Source organism: Bufo gargarizans, chromosome 2 (genome assembly GCF_014858855.1).
Source record: "Bufo gargarizans isolate SCDJY-AF-19 chromosome 2, ASM1485885v1, whole genome shotgun sequence".
NCBI lineage: Eukaryota > Metazoa > Chordata > Amphibia > Anura > Bufonidae > Bufo > Bufo gargarizans.
The window spans coordinates 60,964,827-60,983,283 of NC_058081.1; the positions used below are offsets into that span (position 1 = coordinate 60,964,827).

Sequence of the window (18,457 nt, forward strand, 5' to 3'; positions counted from 1 at the left end):
TGTGCAAACATTTCTAAAATTTTGTTTTCACTTTATCATCATAGGGTATTGAGTTCAGATTGACGTGGGAAAAGTGAAAGGGTATAAACACTTTCCGAATACCCGACTTTGGCAGGGGCTGACTGGAAACAAAGTGGCCTTTGAAAAAATAAAAAAAATAATAGTGGCCCCACATTGGCTGAAGGCGGGATCAACAATAATATAGCGCAGCACAAAATGCTGCCCCAGCAGAAAGAACTAGCAGCACAAAATACCTTGGCAGATGTTGGCGTCCTGTGGTGGCCAGCGCCAGCTGCCTCGTTCTGTCCTCCTCCTCCCCCAGTTGTCTCTACTTAAGATATGAAGAAGGGGGCTGATGAGGTGAGACGCAGGCCCCAACACTAAGCCATCCCTACATTCAGCATGCTGCCTGGTCTTTCAGTGCTACTAGACATACAGGAGAATACAGCACCTCATACCTAGTATTACATCCTGTGATGTCTCCTCTCATGTAGAAGTTCACTTTCCTCATCTTTTATATTCGAGCCAGACCTCCATGACGACTTCTTTCAGCCATATCTTATCTCTGCAGTTCGACACACAGACATCTTAGACTCCTCACTTTTTCATCACCCTTTCCACCTTCTCAACTCAAATTCCTCATCCCGGTGCCCTAACTGTGTTATCCTGCTGCCTCTCCCAATACTATGCCCAAAAAGTTGCCAAGTATGGCACTCACTCACCACTTTTCTGTGTGGGGCATAGCAGGAGGGGACTGGGCCTCTGTGCCTATTTAATATCATTTAAGCCACAGAATGGCGTCAACCCCTAACGGGTATACTTGAGGTTTTTGGCGCACGGAGGGCAAGAGACGCGCCTAATGTATTGGTCACACCAGCGTTACCAATTGGAAAAGGGGTGTGGTCAACACCGACAAGGAGACGTGCCCATAGAAACACCCACAAGACAGCCCACATGCATTGTGAGAGCTCGTTCATTCATTTCATTAGGGTCTGGTTATTTCTAATAGCTAATGTGTGGTCAGATTCAACCGCAGGTGTCCATAACCGTGCGTATCCAGAGTGACGTCCGGATTACCGAGTCAAAAGATCACATTCCTAGCTGAATGCTGAATTTTTTTTTATTTTGAATTTGATTTGAACATCATTTTTCCACAATACAATTCAGATGTGAGAAAAGGCACATAAAATATACAAGTCTGTCTATAGCATCCGGGAATGAAGAAAGCAGTCACATGCGGCGATGCAGGGTGTAGGCGTCATCGGGTTCTTACTGTATCGGGCGCTATGGTTTACAGCATATCATACCTGGTTATTGAATGGGGAGTGGTAAAAACATGGCAGTGAGATGTGTGGTCCTTGGAGGGGGGTGGTCATCCATGGTGGATGTTATATTACAGGGGACCATATGTATAAGCATATCATGTATATAATCTATATGCTGCTGTAGGTTGCAGGTACATATACACATGTGTTGCACTACGTGTTTGTAGGTTACACATCTGGACAAGGCAGGTAGAGGTGTGTGGAGGACACAGATGACTGTCAGTGAAGCGTCCATTAGGTCCAGTAGACTGGCAGATCTCCACACAGCACCCGGATGGTGGTGCCCAGGATGGAAGGATCACTCGCCAGCTTTTCAAGGTCATTCTGTTTGACAGCCTCAGAGCCCACCTAAGTGGGAAAGCAAACAAATTACAGTATAAGATGATGCCAAGATCATAGAAGCTCAGCTAAACTGTCGAGGAGGGGGTGGGTCTGGCGGCACAATGTTGACTGATTCCACTAACAGCCAGAGATTACATTTTGTCTCAAGGAAAAAGGTCCAGCTGACCACAAATAAAATCCAAAACCTTTATTGGATCATCTGGGTAAGGACATAGCAGTACACAAACAAAAAAATATATATTTACCACGTTTCGGATCTTAAACAGTACGATCATTCCTCATGGCGTACAGATCGTATTGTTTACGATTCTAAACGCTTTGGATTTTTTCTGTACCGCTGTGTCCTTACCCAGATGATCCAATAAAGATTTATTTATGGTGAGCTGGACCTTTTCCCTTGAAATTACTGTGGCGCAGTCTTGGCACGTCCGTGCTCCCCGGCCCAGGTGAGCTGTGATTATTTCTTTCTCACAGAGGTTAAAACTTTCATCCTCCTACAATTATATATATATATATATATGTGTGTGTTCAGTTTAATAGGCATTTAATAATACATTAAAAATGTTGGTATCTAGCTCTGTAAAAAAATAAAATATATATAAATAAATATATATATTATAAAAAATAAATATATAAATGCAAGAAGGCAGCACACACATATATATAAAAAAAAGTTTATTCACCCATGAATGAATAAACTTTTTTCTTTTTTATATTTGAGTGTGCTGCCTATTTGTATTTTTTACTTATTTGGGCAGTAGTCTTGTCCCATTGGGCTTGCACCTCTGTTTTTCTTTCTTTTTATTGTCTAGTGATGACATATTTCTTTTATATATATATATTTTATATACACACACATAAAAAACTATAAAAAAGATAGAAACATATAGCAATAAAATAGGCGCTTTAACAAGTGACAGGGATGCTGCTGCCCTATAGTTTCTATCCTATAATATATTACCTTGCTCAGCACATTTTCGGCAATGTTCTGGAGACTCTGTATGTGTTCTGGTTCCATCCGTGTAATGTAACACGCGTGTCCAGGGCGTGGGCGAGTGCAGATCAGCAGCTGGAAGTACAGACAGGGTTTATGACATCTGCCTCATTCTCAGCTGTCATTAGAAAGGCAATGGATCACATTCAGGCAGGGATAGAAGCTCTTAGTCCCCAGTGCAAAAGCTTTACCTGGAGCCACCACTAGGGGACAGGTCACACTTCTGTGTCCCATCATATCTGCCTATATCTAGCGCTACCCTTGTTCCCCTCTGCTCTCTGGTCCAGCGATGATATGTGACGACACAGATATGTGACCTCAGTGATAATGACACGTTAGCACTACAGCCTGTGATTGGCTGCAGCAGTTACATGTCATCTCTGGGGGAGGATGGATAGGGACTGGTGGCAGACCAGGGAAGTGCTGGAACACTTATTTTATTATTTTATGGACAACCTCTAACCACTAAACAACCCTAGACCTGCGGGGATATTCGATTTTAACCCATAACTTCTTCTATTGATATCTTTATAACTATTAATAATAGGTACCAATAGTAACCCCTTCATCTCCCTAGACCACTACAGATACTAGGTATTCACTGCTAAGACCACTTGGGATATTACTATACTATATTATATACTATACATATACTACATAGTATGTATACTATACTATGACTAACCCCTTAACCACCTTATGTACCATGGGTGCCAAATACTTGGAGACCCTCCTTTTAAAGAGAACCTGTCACCTTTCCTGACATGTCTGTTTTAGTAACTACTTGCATCCCCCATATAGTAACAACTCTGGAGCCTCTTTTGTTATGACTCTATGATGTGCTATCCCTGTATTATTCCTGCTAGAAGGGTAGCGCCGCACGGTCAGGTTTCCTGATGCAATTCTGGAAGCCAAAACCAAGAGGAGAAGTCGTATCTGTCTTTTATACTTTTTACCCTGTTATGATCCACTCCCGATTTTTTACTTCCAAAATGGCATTGAGAAACCTGACCGTGTGGCTGTCGCTGAAGATATAAAGGAATTGCCAGCAGTTTGCAATTAAGGTCTAGATGGGTGTCACCAGTTGGGGGTGTGTCCCAGCACAATTTGAAACTGGCAGCGCTGATTGGATAGTGTCAGACTGTGCAGGGACACACCCCCAACTGGTAACACCCAACTGCACCTTCATTGCAGATTGTTGGCTATTCATTCATAAACTTCTAGTCGGAATAACAGAGGAATGGCACTACATGGAGTCATAAAAATAGATGCTTCAGGATTGTTATTACATGGGGAATGGAGGTAGTTAGTAAACCAGACATGTCAGGAGAGGTGACAGCTCCTTTATAAAAATCCTGCATTTTCCTCATATTCTTTTGCCTCATGTAAAAGTGGAACCCCGGAGTTGGCGTTCACTTGTGACTGCTACTTCTGCACCCTCAGTAGTGATCACAGTACCTTGCTGTAGTCGTACACAACACTAGCCGAAGTGTTGATGCCAGTGTCTAGGTGAAAGGTTGCCACGCCACTACTTCTTAGCTTGGCATCTGTTCCGTCATGCAGAGACATCTGGAAAATCTAAGGGGACAGAGATACAGCAGTGAAGATGATTGTGCGCGTGTATACCCCAAGAAAGGGCAGTGCGGAGAAGAGATACTATAAATGGCTTACTTCTAGCGGCCGGAACATACAGTTGCAAGAAAAAGTATGTGAACCCTTTGCAATTATATGGATTTCTGCACAAATTGGTCTTAAAATGTGATCTGATCTTCATCTACGTCACAACAATAGACAATCACAGTCTGCTTAAACTAATAACACACAAAGAATTAAATGTTACCATGTTTTTATTGAACACACCATGTAAACATTCACAGCGCAGGTGGGAAAAGTATGTGAACCCCTAAACTAATGACATCTCCAAGAGCTAATTGGAGTGAGGTGTCAGCCAACTGGAGTCCAATCAATGAGATGAGATTGGAGGTGTTGGTTACAGCTGCCCTGCCTTATAAAACACACACCAGTTCTGGGTTTGCTTTTCACAAGAAGCATTGCCTGATGTGAATGATGCCTCGCACAAAAGAGCTCTCAGAAGACCTACAATTAAGAATTGTTGACTTGCATAAAGCTGGAAAGGGTTATAAAAGTATCTCCAAAAGCCTTGCTGTTCATCAGTCCACGGTAAGACAAATTGTCTATAAATGGAGAAAGTTCAGCACTGCTGCTACTCTCCCTAGGAGTGGCCATCCTGTAAAGAGCACAGCGCAGACTGCTCAATGAGGTGAAGAAGAATCCTAGAGTGTCAGCTAAAGACTTACAAAAGTCTCTGGAATATGCTAACATCCCTGTGAGTGAATCTACGATATGTAAAACACTAAACAAGAATGGATTTCATGGAAGGATACCACAGAGGAAGCCATTGCTGTCCCAAAAAAAACATTGCTGTACGTTTACAGTTTGCACAAGAGGATGTTCCACTGCAGTACTGGCAAAATATTCTGTGGACAGATGAAACCAAAGTTGAGTTGTGAGAATAAACACACAACACTATGGGCCAGATTTATCATGACTCTGACAGCTCACTCCACTTTCACATATGGCTAAAGTCAGTTTTAGCCAAGTCAGATTTATGATCGGCCCTTTAAGACTGTAATAAATGTGGTTTGACGGTAGCACTTTATCCGTCAGTAAGCAACTTTACAAAAGTGGCACATCTTCACGAAAAAGTCGCACGTTTTTATGAAAAAGTCGCATGTTCTATTAAAAAGTCTCATAAGATAAGCATGGTCCTCACTGGAGTGAAATTGCGACTTTTTTGCGACTTTTTAAATAGTCCCAATAGTAAATCTGTCTAGAGATTCATTTACATAAGAAAAGACGCCCACTTTCAGAAAACTGGCGAGCAAATTTGTGCGCAGTTTTAGCGTTTGGGACTTTTTCACTCTATTATTCTGACCTGAGCTAATGATAAATCTGGCCCTATGTGTGGAGAAAAAGAGGCACAGCACACCAACATCAAAACCTCATCCCAACTGTGAAGTATGGTGGTGGGGGCATCATGGTTTGGGGCTGCTTTTCTGCGTCAGGGCCTGGACGGATTGCTATCATCGAGGGAAAAATTTATTCCCAAGTTTATCAAGACATTTTGCAGGAGAACTTAAGGCCATCTGTCCACCAGCTGAAGTTCAGCAGAAGATGGGTGTTGCAACAGGACAACGACCCAAAGCCTAGAAGTAAATCAACAAAAGAATGGCTTAAACAGAAGAAAATACGCCTTCTGAAGTGGCCCAGTCAGAGTCCTGACCTCAACCCGATTGAGATGCTGTGGAATGACCTCAAGAAAGCGATTTACACCAGACATCCCAAGAACTGAAACAGTTCTGTAAAGAGGAATGGTCAAGAATTACTCCTGACCGTTGTGCACGTCTGATCTGCAACTACAGGAAACGTTTGGTTGAAGTTATTGCTGCCAAAGGAGGATCAGACAGTTATTAAATCCAAGGGTTCACATACTTTTTCCACCTGCACTGTGAATGTTTACATGGTGTGTTCAATAAAACAGGGTAACATTTAACTCTTTGTGTGTTGTTAGTTTAAGCAGACTGTGATTGTCTATTGTTGTGACTTAGATGAAGATCAGATCACATTTTATGACCAATTTGTGCAGAAATCCTTATCATTCCAAAGGGTTCACATACTTTTTCTTGCAACTGTATACACGTTTTTTTGCAGAATTTTGGAGCAGACAACCACGGCAAAACCTCCACCACCAAAATCCTACTGGCAGACGTGTTCTTTCTTCCTCCCATTCATTTGAAAGAGAGGCAGCGCTGAAAATTGTGGAGCAGCGGAATGAATGAGAAGCGGAGACTAGAAAGAAACCACGCGGCCACTGGCGAAGTTCCAGCGTGGGTTTCCGTGCCAAAATTCCACGGCAAAAGATGCTGTATGAACATACCCTAGGGCCCCTTTCACACGAGTGAGTTTTCCACGCGGGTGCGATGCGTGACGTGAACGCATAGCACCCACACTAAATCCGGACCCAGTCATTTCAATGGGTCTGTGTACATGAGCGTTTTTTTTCACGCATCAGTATTGCGTTACGTGAGAATCGCAGCATGTTCTATATTCTGCGTTTCTGAAGCAGACCTGGCCCCATAGAAGTGAATGGGGCTTCAGTGAAAAACAAATCCGGATGCGATGCGCTTTTCACAGTTTGTTGCTTGGAGATGTTGTTTGTAAACATTCAGTTATTTTTTTTCATGCGCGTGAAAAACGCCACGCAGAAAAAACGGAAACACTGATAGCAAATGCAGACAAAACTGACTGAACCTGCTGGCGTAATGGTGCGAGTTTCACTGAAGGAATCGTGAACGTATCGTTCGTGTGAAAGAGGCCTAAGGATGGCTCCAAGCGGTGCAGATTTATGTGCAGAAAATTGGCATGAAACCTGCACATAAATCCGCACTATTTATTGTGTTTTTGTGCAGTTTTTGGTGCGGATTTGATGCCGATTTTCTGCAGATCTCACCATTTCATTGAAATGGGTGAAATAGGCACGCAAAAAAAAGAAAACCTACAACAACAATTGACCGGCTGCAGATTTCAAAATCACAAAAAAGGCAAAGTGTACGCGAGATCTCTCTTATGGACAGTACTGTATTACCGGCGTAATCCGAAGCGTGTGCAGGAACCTAGTTTACAACTAATTCTTAAAAAATCAGCGCAGGATCCGCATGTTTTTTTTTAACCAATGGGTTCACTTCTTTACAAAGCTGGATTTTCATCTTGATGTTTTTGAAGCAGATCTGTGTCAAAAAAGCATAGAAAATGCACAAAAAGACAGGAACTTACATGGAGCTGTTTTTTTCAGCTTGGGAGATTCAGCGCCGATTCTGCCCCAAGGCAGGACACGCTGCTTCTCTTTTCCACACTTCTTTTTTACAAGTTTAAAAAAAAAAAAAAACACGCGCTGCTTCCCATTGAAATGAAAGGAAGGCTGTTTTGAGGTGTTTTTGGAGCTGATTTTTAGGCAGAAACTCTCCAAAATCGGCACCTAAAAACTCAGTGTGAACTGGCCCTTAGGCCTCATGCACACAACCGTTGTTGGCCGGTGCCTATATTGCAGCCCGCAAACCGTGGCTCCGCAATATAAGGACACCGGCCGTTCACTTAAATGGGTCCGCAAACCGGAAGGTTTTAAAAAAAGTAGGATGCAGATCACTTGAATGGGGTCCGTGTCTGCATAAGGGCAACCACGTGGTCCGTGCCCATGCATTGCAGACCGCAATTTGAGATCTGCAGCACGGGCACAGGCCAACAACAGGCGTGTGCATGAGGTCTTAGGCTCTATTCACACGTCCGCAATTTTCCTTACGGTCCGTTTTTTTGCGGATCCGTGTTTCCGTAAAAACCTTCAGTTTTTTACAGAAGGGCATCCACATCGGTTCCGTGTTTCCGTAGAAATAAAAAAGGAAGAAGGAATACATGCTGCTAGGGTAATGCGGATAGTAAGCGGATGACATGCGGATGACATTTAGTGTCTTTCCGCATGTCATCCGCTTTTTTGCGGACCCATTGAGTACAATGGGGCCACGGACTGCAATTTGCGGCCAAAAGTAGGACATTTTTGCGGAACCGCATCACGGAAGTGCTGATGCGGACAGCAATTACTCCCCCATTGAAATGAATGGATTCGCACCTGTTCCGCAAAATTGGAAGGAAAATTGCGGACGTGTGAATGGAGCCTTAGGATAGGCTCACCAGAGTTTTTTTGGAGGAGTTTTTTTTTAAGGCAGATTTCCCTGCAGGTTTTTCAGCCAAAGCAAGAAGTGGATTTTAAAGGGATTGGAAATATAAAGGAAGGATTTCTCCTTCTGCTGGATCTACCTCCGGCTTTGGCTCAAAAAACCTGCCTCAAAACCTCCTTTACATACCTCTGCGTGAACCCACCCTATATAGTTTTTTTGGGGGGAGGCGAGAGTAGATTCATCCACAGCAATGAAAGGCCCCAATGTGAGAGCAGAGGAGGGTAATTCGGTAGTGGACACATCAGGTACTGCTCAGGTGAGTAGATTAGATACAGATCAGGAGCGGCAGATACCACTACTATATACTACAGCCCTGACTGATTACACTGTATTGCAGATCATTCACTGAGTCATTAAGCCATAATGTTACTGCCGTGATAGCAGAGCTTAGTCGTTTGTATCAGACTAATAACACTATTAGAAAACGCTTACAGTATACACTTAAGCAAGCAGAGCTGAGATTGTAAATTGGCGCAGTGTGCTGTGTACTGCATCATCTGAATTAACAAAAATGACCCCATTGGCTCTGCTACATCTCTACATGTAGTAACCAGATGTTATATGCAAGCGGTGGTACTGGATAACTGCTCATTTATACAACCCGCCACATGGGCTACTGGGCCATACACAAAATGATCCAAATTCCTGACGCATTTACTTTTCCAGTAGTGGAGATCTGACAACTGACAACAAACCTGCGTATGAACGACAAAATACATGTATACATGGAATCAAGACTTTCATTGTGTTAGTATGGGGTTACACCATTCATTTACTTCCTACCGTCTCTGTGTGTTTCTGGCTCATATGCAGACCCATCAAGAGGACGGCAATGAGAACCACAACCAGGACTACTACAACCAGCACCACACACAGGAGCTTCTTAACACCACCAAGACATGGGATACGGGGCATGGGAAGCAGCTCTGAGTATACCTGGGAGAAAGAGAGGACAACGTGAGCTAAACTGAGCATTCTAAACCAATATATAAGTAGATTATTATATACAATAAACTAAACTGAGCATTCTTATTCATCATACAGTATTAGAAGATTAATATCCACTGTGAGCTAAAATGAGCATTCTAAATTATGACAGGATATTATTATGCATCATAAATTTAATTAAGCATTCTAGACTATATTAGTAGATTAGTATACACTATACTGACCATTCTAACGCGTCATATTAGCAGATTTTTATCCACTGGGGGCTAAAATGAGCATTCTAAACCATGATATTAGATTCTTCACCTATGACATGAATGAGCATTCTAAACCATGATATTAGATTCTTCACCTATGACATAAATGAGCATTCTATACCATGATATTAGATTCTTCACCTATGACATAAATGAGCATTCTAAACCATGATATTAGATTCTTCACCTATGACATATATGAGCATTCTAAACCATGATATTAGATTCTTCACCTATGACATGAATGAGCATTCTATACCATGATATTAGATTCTTCACCTATGACATAAATGAGCATTCTAAACCATGATATTAGATTCTTCACCTATGACATATATGAGCATTCTAAACCATGATATTAGATTCTTCACCTATGACATGAATGAGCATTCTATACCATGATATTAGATTCTTCACCTATGACATAAATGAGCATTCTAAACCATGATATTAGATTCTTCACCTATGACATAAATGAGCATTCTAAACCATGATATTAGATTCTCCACCTATGACATGAATGAGCATTCTAAACCATGATATTAGATTCTTCACCTATGACATAAATGAGCATTCTATACCATGATATTAGATTCTTCACCTATGACATAAATGAGCATTCTAAACCATGATATTAGATTCTTCACCTATGACATAAATGAGCATTCTAAACCATGATATTAGATTCTCCACCTATGACATGAATGAGCATTCTAAACCATGATATTAGATTCTTCACCTATGACATAAATGAGCATTCTATACCATGATATTAGATTCTTCACCTATGACATATATGAGCATTCTAAACCATGATATTAGATTCTTCACCTATGACATAAATGAGCATTCTATACCATGATATTAGATTCTTCACCTATGACATAAATGAGCATTCTATACCATGATATTAGATTCTTCACCTATGACATAAATGAGCATTCTATACCATGATATTAGATTCTTCACCTATGACATAAATGAGCATTCTAAACCATGATATTAGATTCTTCACCTATGACATAAATGAGCATTCTAAACCATGATATTAGATTCTTCACCTATGACATAAATGAGCATTCTAAACCATGATATTAGATTCTCCACCTATGACATGAATGAGCATTCTAAACCATGATATTAGATTCTTCACCTATGACATAAATGAGCATTCTAAACCATGATATTAGATTCTCCACATATGACATGAATGAGCATTCTAAACCATGATATTAGATTCTTCACCTATGACATATATGAGCATTCTAAACCATGATATTAGATTCTTCACCTATGACATAAATGAGCATTCTATACCATGATATTAGATTCTTCACCTATGACATAAATGAGCATTCTAAACCATGATATTAGATTCTTCACCTATGACATAAATGAGCATTCTAAACCATGATATTAGATTCTTCACCTATGACACAAATGAGCATTCTAAACCATGATATTAGATTCTTCACCTATGACATAAATGAGCATTCTAAACCATGATATTAGATTCTTCACCTATGACATAAATGAGCATTCTATACCATGATATTAGATTCTTCACCTATGACATAAATGAGCATTCTATACCATGATATTAGATTCTTCACCTATGACATAAATGAGCATTCTATACCATGATATTAGATTCCTCACCTATGACATAAATGAGCATTCTAAACCATGATATTAGATTCTTCACCTATGACATAAATGAGCATTCTAAACCATGATATTAGATTCTTCACCTATGACATAAATGAGCATTCTATACCATGATATTAGATTCTTCACCTATGACATAAATGAGCATTCTATACCATGATATTAGATTCTTCACCTATGACATAAATGAGCATTCTAAACCATGATATTAGATTCTTCACCTATGACATATATGAGCATTCTAAACCATGATATTAGATTCTTCACCTATGACATAAATGAGCATTCTATACCATGATATTAGATTCTTCACCTATGACATATATGAGCATTCTAAACCATGATATTAGATTCCTCACCTATGACATAAATGAGCATTCTATACCATGATATTAGATTCTTCACCTATGACATAAATGAGCATTCTAAACCATGATATTAGATTCTTCACCTATGACATAAATGAGCATTCTATACCATGATATTAGATTCTTCACCTATGACATAAATGAGCATTCTAAACCATGATATTAGATTCTTCACCTATGACATAAATGAGCATTCTAAACCATGATATTAGATTCTTCACCTATGACATAAAGGAGCATTCTATACCATGATATTAGATTCTTCACCTATGACATAAATGAGCATTCTATACCATGATATTAGATTCTTCACCTATGACATATATGAGCATTCTATACCATGATATTAGATTCTTCACCTAAGACATAAATGAGCATTCTATACCATGATATTAGATTCTTCACCTAAGACATAAATGAGCATTCTATACCATGATATTAGATTATTCACCTAAGACATAAATGAGTACCGTGGATTACTATATACAATAAACTAAACTGAGCATTCTAAACCATCATACAGTATTAGTAGATTTTTATCCACTGTAAGCTAAAATGAGCATTCGCAATCATGACATTAGGATATTATTATACATCATAAACTTAACTGAGCATTCTAGACCATATAAGTAGATTATTATACACCATGAGCTAAACTGGGTATTCTAGACCATGAGCTAAACTGGGTATTCTAGACCATGATATTAGTAGATTTTTATACACTAAACTGAGCATTCTAATTAGTCATATTAGCAGATTTTTATCCACTGGGGGCTAACTCAAGCATTCTAAATCAGGACATTAGATTCTCCACCCATTACACCCGTTCCGCAAAAAGATAGAGCAAGTTCTATCTTTTTGCAGTGCGGAGGCACGGAACGGAACCCACGGAAGCACTCCGTAGTGCTTCCGTAGGGTTCCGTTCCGTACCGCATCTCCGGATTTGCGGACCCATTCAAGTGGGAATGCACACGGCCGGTTCCCCTGTGTAATGCGGACCCGCCGTGTGCAGGCCGCAATACGGCAACAGAGGTGCAACGGTCGTGTGAACAAGCCCTAAGGGCTTGTTCACACGAATGTTTGGGTTCCGTTCTGTGGATTGGGGCCGCAATTTGCGGTCCGCAATACACGGAGAATGTTTGTGAGGCCTCCGGGACGGATCCAAACTTGAATGGGATCGCATCTCTCTGTTCCACAAAAAGATAGGACATGTTCTATCTTTGTGCGAAACGGAAGTACGGAACGGGACCCCACAGAAGCACTCCATAGTGCTTCCATGGGTTTCCGTTCCGTGCTTCCATTCCGCACCGCTCCGCATCTCCGGATTTGCGGACCTATTCGAGTGAATGCAAACACAGCAAAAAAGATGAAACGGAGTACTAAAGGCAGCTACAAGTGTGGCCATGGCAAATGTGTTTGCGTGACCACACAGTGACTGCTTGAACAATTAAATCCACTGCGAATGGTAATGAATTTGATATAAAATCTTACCTTAATTGTAATACTACATTTGATTACCTGCACAATCTGGGAATTACAGTATGTCGGTGGCACGACCAATGCGATAAAAGTGAGGCACGCAAACACATATCTGACGTGCCACACCGTGGGAGCCGCAATGTGTCAGCAGTCACTCTGCATTTTGCGGTGGCCCATGGTGGGGACACGTCAGGTATGTGCATACAAGGAATAGAAAGGGTTAAGATGCCAGCTAGGGGAGGTGATCACAAAAAGAAACTCCTAAATAGGGAATCCTTTTGGATTTCAACTGGATAGCTGTCAGCCAAAAGGTTTAAACAAAAGATTGGATCTAATTTTGCAACAATGATATGATATCGCTGTTTATGTATTGATATGGTTTACTCTGAAATAAGATTTTTTAAATAGAGGAGTGTTTTTGTACCTGATTGCCGGCATGTTCTCTAGTCACATGACGCCCTAATCGTAGGTGCAGCTGTGCGACCGGCTTATATGCTGGACTCATAGGTATCCTCAGTATGTCATGAGCAGTGATGGCCAGTTCACATAGATGGCAGCCCGCATACATTCGCTGCCGATCTTTTTTCACAAGTCCGGCGAGGCACAGCTAAGCCCTTACCTATGCCTGTGCCGCGAGCCGGTCTGAAAACAAATGCGGCCACCGGGAGCAGGCAGTTCCGAGAACAGCCCGAACTGCCTGCTCCCGCTGACCGCACTTGTTTTCAGACCGGCTCGCGCACAGGCACAGGTAAGGGCTTAGCTGTGCCTCGCCGGACTTGTGAAAAAAGATGGCAGCCCGCATACATTCGCGGTCGAACTATGTGAACTGGCCATTACTAGTCCTGAGTAAGAGCAGACATCACAACAGCCCGAAACCGGTAGACGAGGATTTTGTTTAACTGGATGTTTGATTTTTAACTGCTGAAATAAAGTACCGTTGCACCGTCTGCGTATTGAGCTGGATTACCTTTCTTTCTACGGCATTCAAGTGAATGGGTCCGCATCTGTGATGCGGAATGCACACAGAACGGTGTCCGTTTATTGCGAATCTGCATATGCAGTCCGCAATATGGTAACGGAACCCATATGTTTGTGTGAACAAGCCCTAGGGGTTCACACAACCGTTGCCGTATTGTGGCCCGCATACGGCGGGTCCGCAATACACGGGGCACCGGTCATGTGCATTCCGCATCATAAATGCAGACCCATTCACTTGAAGGGTTCCGCAAAACCGGAGATGCGGTGCGGAATGGAAACATGGAACGGAACCCTACGGAAGCACTACGGAGTGCTTTCGTGGGTTCCGTGCCTCCACACTGAAAAAAATAGAACTTGCTCTATCTTTTTGCGGAACAGACAGATCGCGGACCCCATTCAAGTGAATGGGGTCGCGATCTGCATGCGGCAGCCCCACGGCCGGTGCCCGTACATTGCGGACCGCATTATGCGGTCCACAGCATGGGCACGGAGGGGCTACGATCGTGTAAACAAGCCCTAACTGATATCATTTTAGGAGGTTTTTCTCCACTGTGGTCTTAGAAGAGCTCTGTAAATCACAGCATCCTGTACTATGAGATTAGCAGTTGATGGTCTGAGCCATATCGTACCCCTAGATGCTACCCTCCTAATCCAAGCATGGGATAGTGCTGGAGGTCTCAGCGTCACTCACCGGTGGTGTGTCCATCAGCACAGTCTTGCTCTGCTCCATGGCTGGCTGTTCTCTGTTATCAGCAGGCTGTGTGCTTGGAGTCTTCACTCAGTATATATCCCTGGACCTACAGCAGCGTCATCGCTTGGAGTGCTCCTCAGCCTTCTTTTAGAGTGTTTACTTCTACATAGAAATATTTAAGGACAGACATACTTCTAACATTTCAAGAGGTTTCACTAAAACATGTTCTGCCCGATACACTTGGGTAATGGTTATCTTTCCTCATTTCTTAACCCTTTATTAAAAACTATGGGGGTCATTTATCAAACTGATGTAAAGTAGACATATTGTATAGAGACATCCACTGAGCACTACATATGGTATAGAGATATCCACTGAGCACTACATATTGTATAGAGACATCCACTGAGCACTACATATGGTATAGAGATATCCACTGAGCTCTACATATTGTATAGAGATATCCACTGAGGACTACATATCGTATAGAGACATCCACTGAGCACTACATATTGTATAGAGACATCCACTGAGATCTACATATTGTATAGAGACATCCACTGAGATCTACATATCGTATAGAGACATCCACTGAGCACTACATATGGTATAGAGATATCCACTGAGCACTACATATCGTATAGAGACATCCACTGAGCTCTACATATTGTATAGAGACATCCACTGAGCTCTACATATTGTATAGAGACATCCACTGAGATCTACATATCGTATAGAGACATCCACTGAGCACTACATATGGTATAGAGATATCCACTGAGCACTACATATCGTATAGAGACATCCACTGAGCTCTACATATTGTATAGAGACATCCACTGAGATCTACATATCGTATAGAGACATCCACTGAGCACTACATATCGTATAGAGACATCCACTGAGCACTACATATCATATAGAGACATCCACTGAGCTCTACATATTGTATAGAGACATCCACTGAGATCTACATATCGTATAGAGACATCCACTGAGCACTACATAATGTATAGAGACATCCACTGAGATCTACATATTGTATAGAGACATCCACTGAGCTCTACATATTGTATAGAGACATCCACTGAGCACTACATATCGTATAGAGACATCCACTGAGCACTACATATCATATAGAGACATCCACTGAGCACTACATATCGTATAGAGACATCCACTGAGCACTACATATTGTATAGAGACATCCACTGAGCACTACATATTGTATAGAGACATCCACTGAGCACTACATATTGTATAGAGACATCCACTGAGCACTACATATTGTAAAGAGACATCCACTGAGCACTACATATTGTATAGAGACATCCAATGAGCACTACATATCATATAGAGACATCCACTGAGCACTACATATTGTATAGAGACATCCAATGAGCACTACATATCATATAGAGACATCCACTGAGCACTACATATTGTATAGAGACATCCACTGAGCACTACATATCGTATAGAGACATCCACTGAGCACTACATATCGTATAGAGACATCCACTGAGCACTACATATTGTATAGAGACATCCACTGAGCACTACATATTGTATAGAGACATCCACTGAGCTCTACATAATGTATAGAGACATCCACTGAGCTCTACATATTGTATAGAGACATCCACTGAGCACTACATGTTGTATAGAGACATCCACTGAGCTCTACATAATGTATAGAGACATCCACCGAGCACTACATATCGTATAGAGACATCCACTGAGCTCTACATATTGTATAGAGACATCCACTGAGCACTACATATTGTATAGAGACATCCACTGAGCACTACATATCATATAGAGACATCCACTGAGCTCTACATATCGTATAGAGACATCCACTGAGCACTACATATTGTATAGAGACATCCACTGAGCACTACATATCGTATAGAGACATCCACTGAGCACTACATATTGTATAGAGACATCCACTGAGCTCTACATATTGTATAGAGACATCCACTGAGCACTACATATTGTATAGAGACATCCACTGAGCACTACATATCGTATAGAGACATCCACTGAGCACTACATATCATATAGAGACATCCACTGAGCACTACATATCGTATGGAGACATCCACTGAGCACTACATATCGTATAGAGACATCCACTGAGCACTACATATTGTATAGAGACATCCACTGAGCTCTACATATCGTATAGAGACATCCACTGAGCACTACATATCGTATAGAGACATCCACTGAGCTCTACATATTGTATAGAGACATCCACTGAGCACTACATATTGTATAGAGACATCCACTGAGCTCTACATATCATATAGAGACATCCACTGAGCACTACATATCGTATAGAGACATCCACTGAGCACTACATATCATATAGAGATATCCACTGAGCACTACATATCGTATAGAGACATCCACTGAGCACTACATATTGTATAGAGACATCCACTGAGCACTACATATTGTATAGAGACATCCACTGAGCACTACATATTGTAAAGAGACATCCACTGAGCACTACATATCATATAGAGACATCCACTGAGCTCTACATATCGTATAGAGACATCCACTGAGCACTACATATTGTATAGAGACATCCACTGAGCACTACATATCGTATAGAGACATCCACTGAGCACTACATATTGTATAGAGACATCCACTGAGCACTACATATTGTATAGAGACATCCACTGAGCTCTACATAATGTATAGAGACATCCACTGAGCTCTACATATTGTATAGAGACATCCACTGAGCACTACATGTTGTATAGAGACATCCACTGAGCTCTACATAATGTATAGAGACATCCACTGAGCACTACATATTGTATAGAGACATCCACTGAGCACTACATATCGTATAGAGACATCCACTGAGCACTACATATCATATAGAGACATCCACTGAGCTCTACATATCGTATAGAGACATCCACTGAGCACTACATAATGTATAGAGACATCCACTGAGCACTACATATTGTATAGAGACATCCACTGAGCACTACATATCATATAGAGACATCCACTGAGCTCTACATATCGTATAGAGACATCCACTGAGCACTACATATTGTATAGAGACATCCACTGAGCACTACATAATGTATAGAGACATCCACTGAGCACTACATATCGTATAGAGCAGAGGTGCACAACGTTTCCTGGTTGGGGGCCACAATGCCAGACTGAACCAATGACGAGGGCCGAAATTAAAATTTAAAGGTGTATTAACAACTGAAATATTGAACACACATTATATACCATTAATGTCTAGTTACACTTCAGGACTCCCATCTAATGGGAGAAATACATGAAAAATACATGTGAGCAGCCACAAGACATAGGCATACATGTCTGTTACCAGATGGTTGAGGGCCGCATAGAATGGTATCAAGGGCCGCATGTGGCCCCCGGGCCGCAGGTTGTGCACCCCTGGTATAGAGACATCCACTGAGCTCTACATATTGTATAGAGACATCCACTGAGCTCTACATATTGTATCGAGACATCCACTGAGCACTACATATTGTATAGAGACATCCACTGAGCACTAAATATTGTATAGAGACATCCACTGAGCTC

General features: G+C 41.4%; 1 protein-coding gene across 1 annotated transcript; it reads right to left on the reverse strand.

Moving 5' to 3' along the window:
• Positions 1 to 1,102: 1,102 nt before the first annotated feature.
• SFTPC (surfactant protein C) lies at positions 1,103 to 15,013 on the reverse strand. The gene is made up of 5 exons (XM_044279027.1): positions 14,861 to 15,013; positions 9,255 to 9,407; positions 4,120 to 4,239; positions 2,629 to 2,736; positions 1,103 to 1,673 (listed from the first exon to the last, which is right to left on the reverse strand). Exons 1-5 carry the CDS (start codon positions 14,897 to 14,899, stop codon positions 1,560 to 1,562), a joined length of 534 nt encoding a protein of 177 aa, XP_044134962.1. The 5' UTR covers positions 14,900 to 15,013; the 3' UTR covers positions 1,103 to 1,559.
• Between the last annotated feature and the right edge of the window lie 3,444 nt (positions 15,014 to 18,457).

Coding starts and splice junctions, on each gene's coding strand:
- SFTPC (XM_044279027.1), bottom strand. CDS start 14,899: ATGGAGCAGAGCAAGACTGTGCTGATGGACACACCACCG. Junction 4,240..9,254: donor GCCAGAAACACACAGAGACG/GTAGGAAGTAAA, acceptor CTGTCCCCTTAG/ATTTTCCAGATGTCTCTGCA. Junction 1,674..2,628: donor CCGAAAATGTGCTGAGCAAG/GTAATATATTAT, acceptor TTTCCCACTTAG/GTGGGCTCTGAGGCTGTCAA.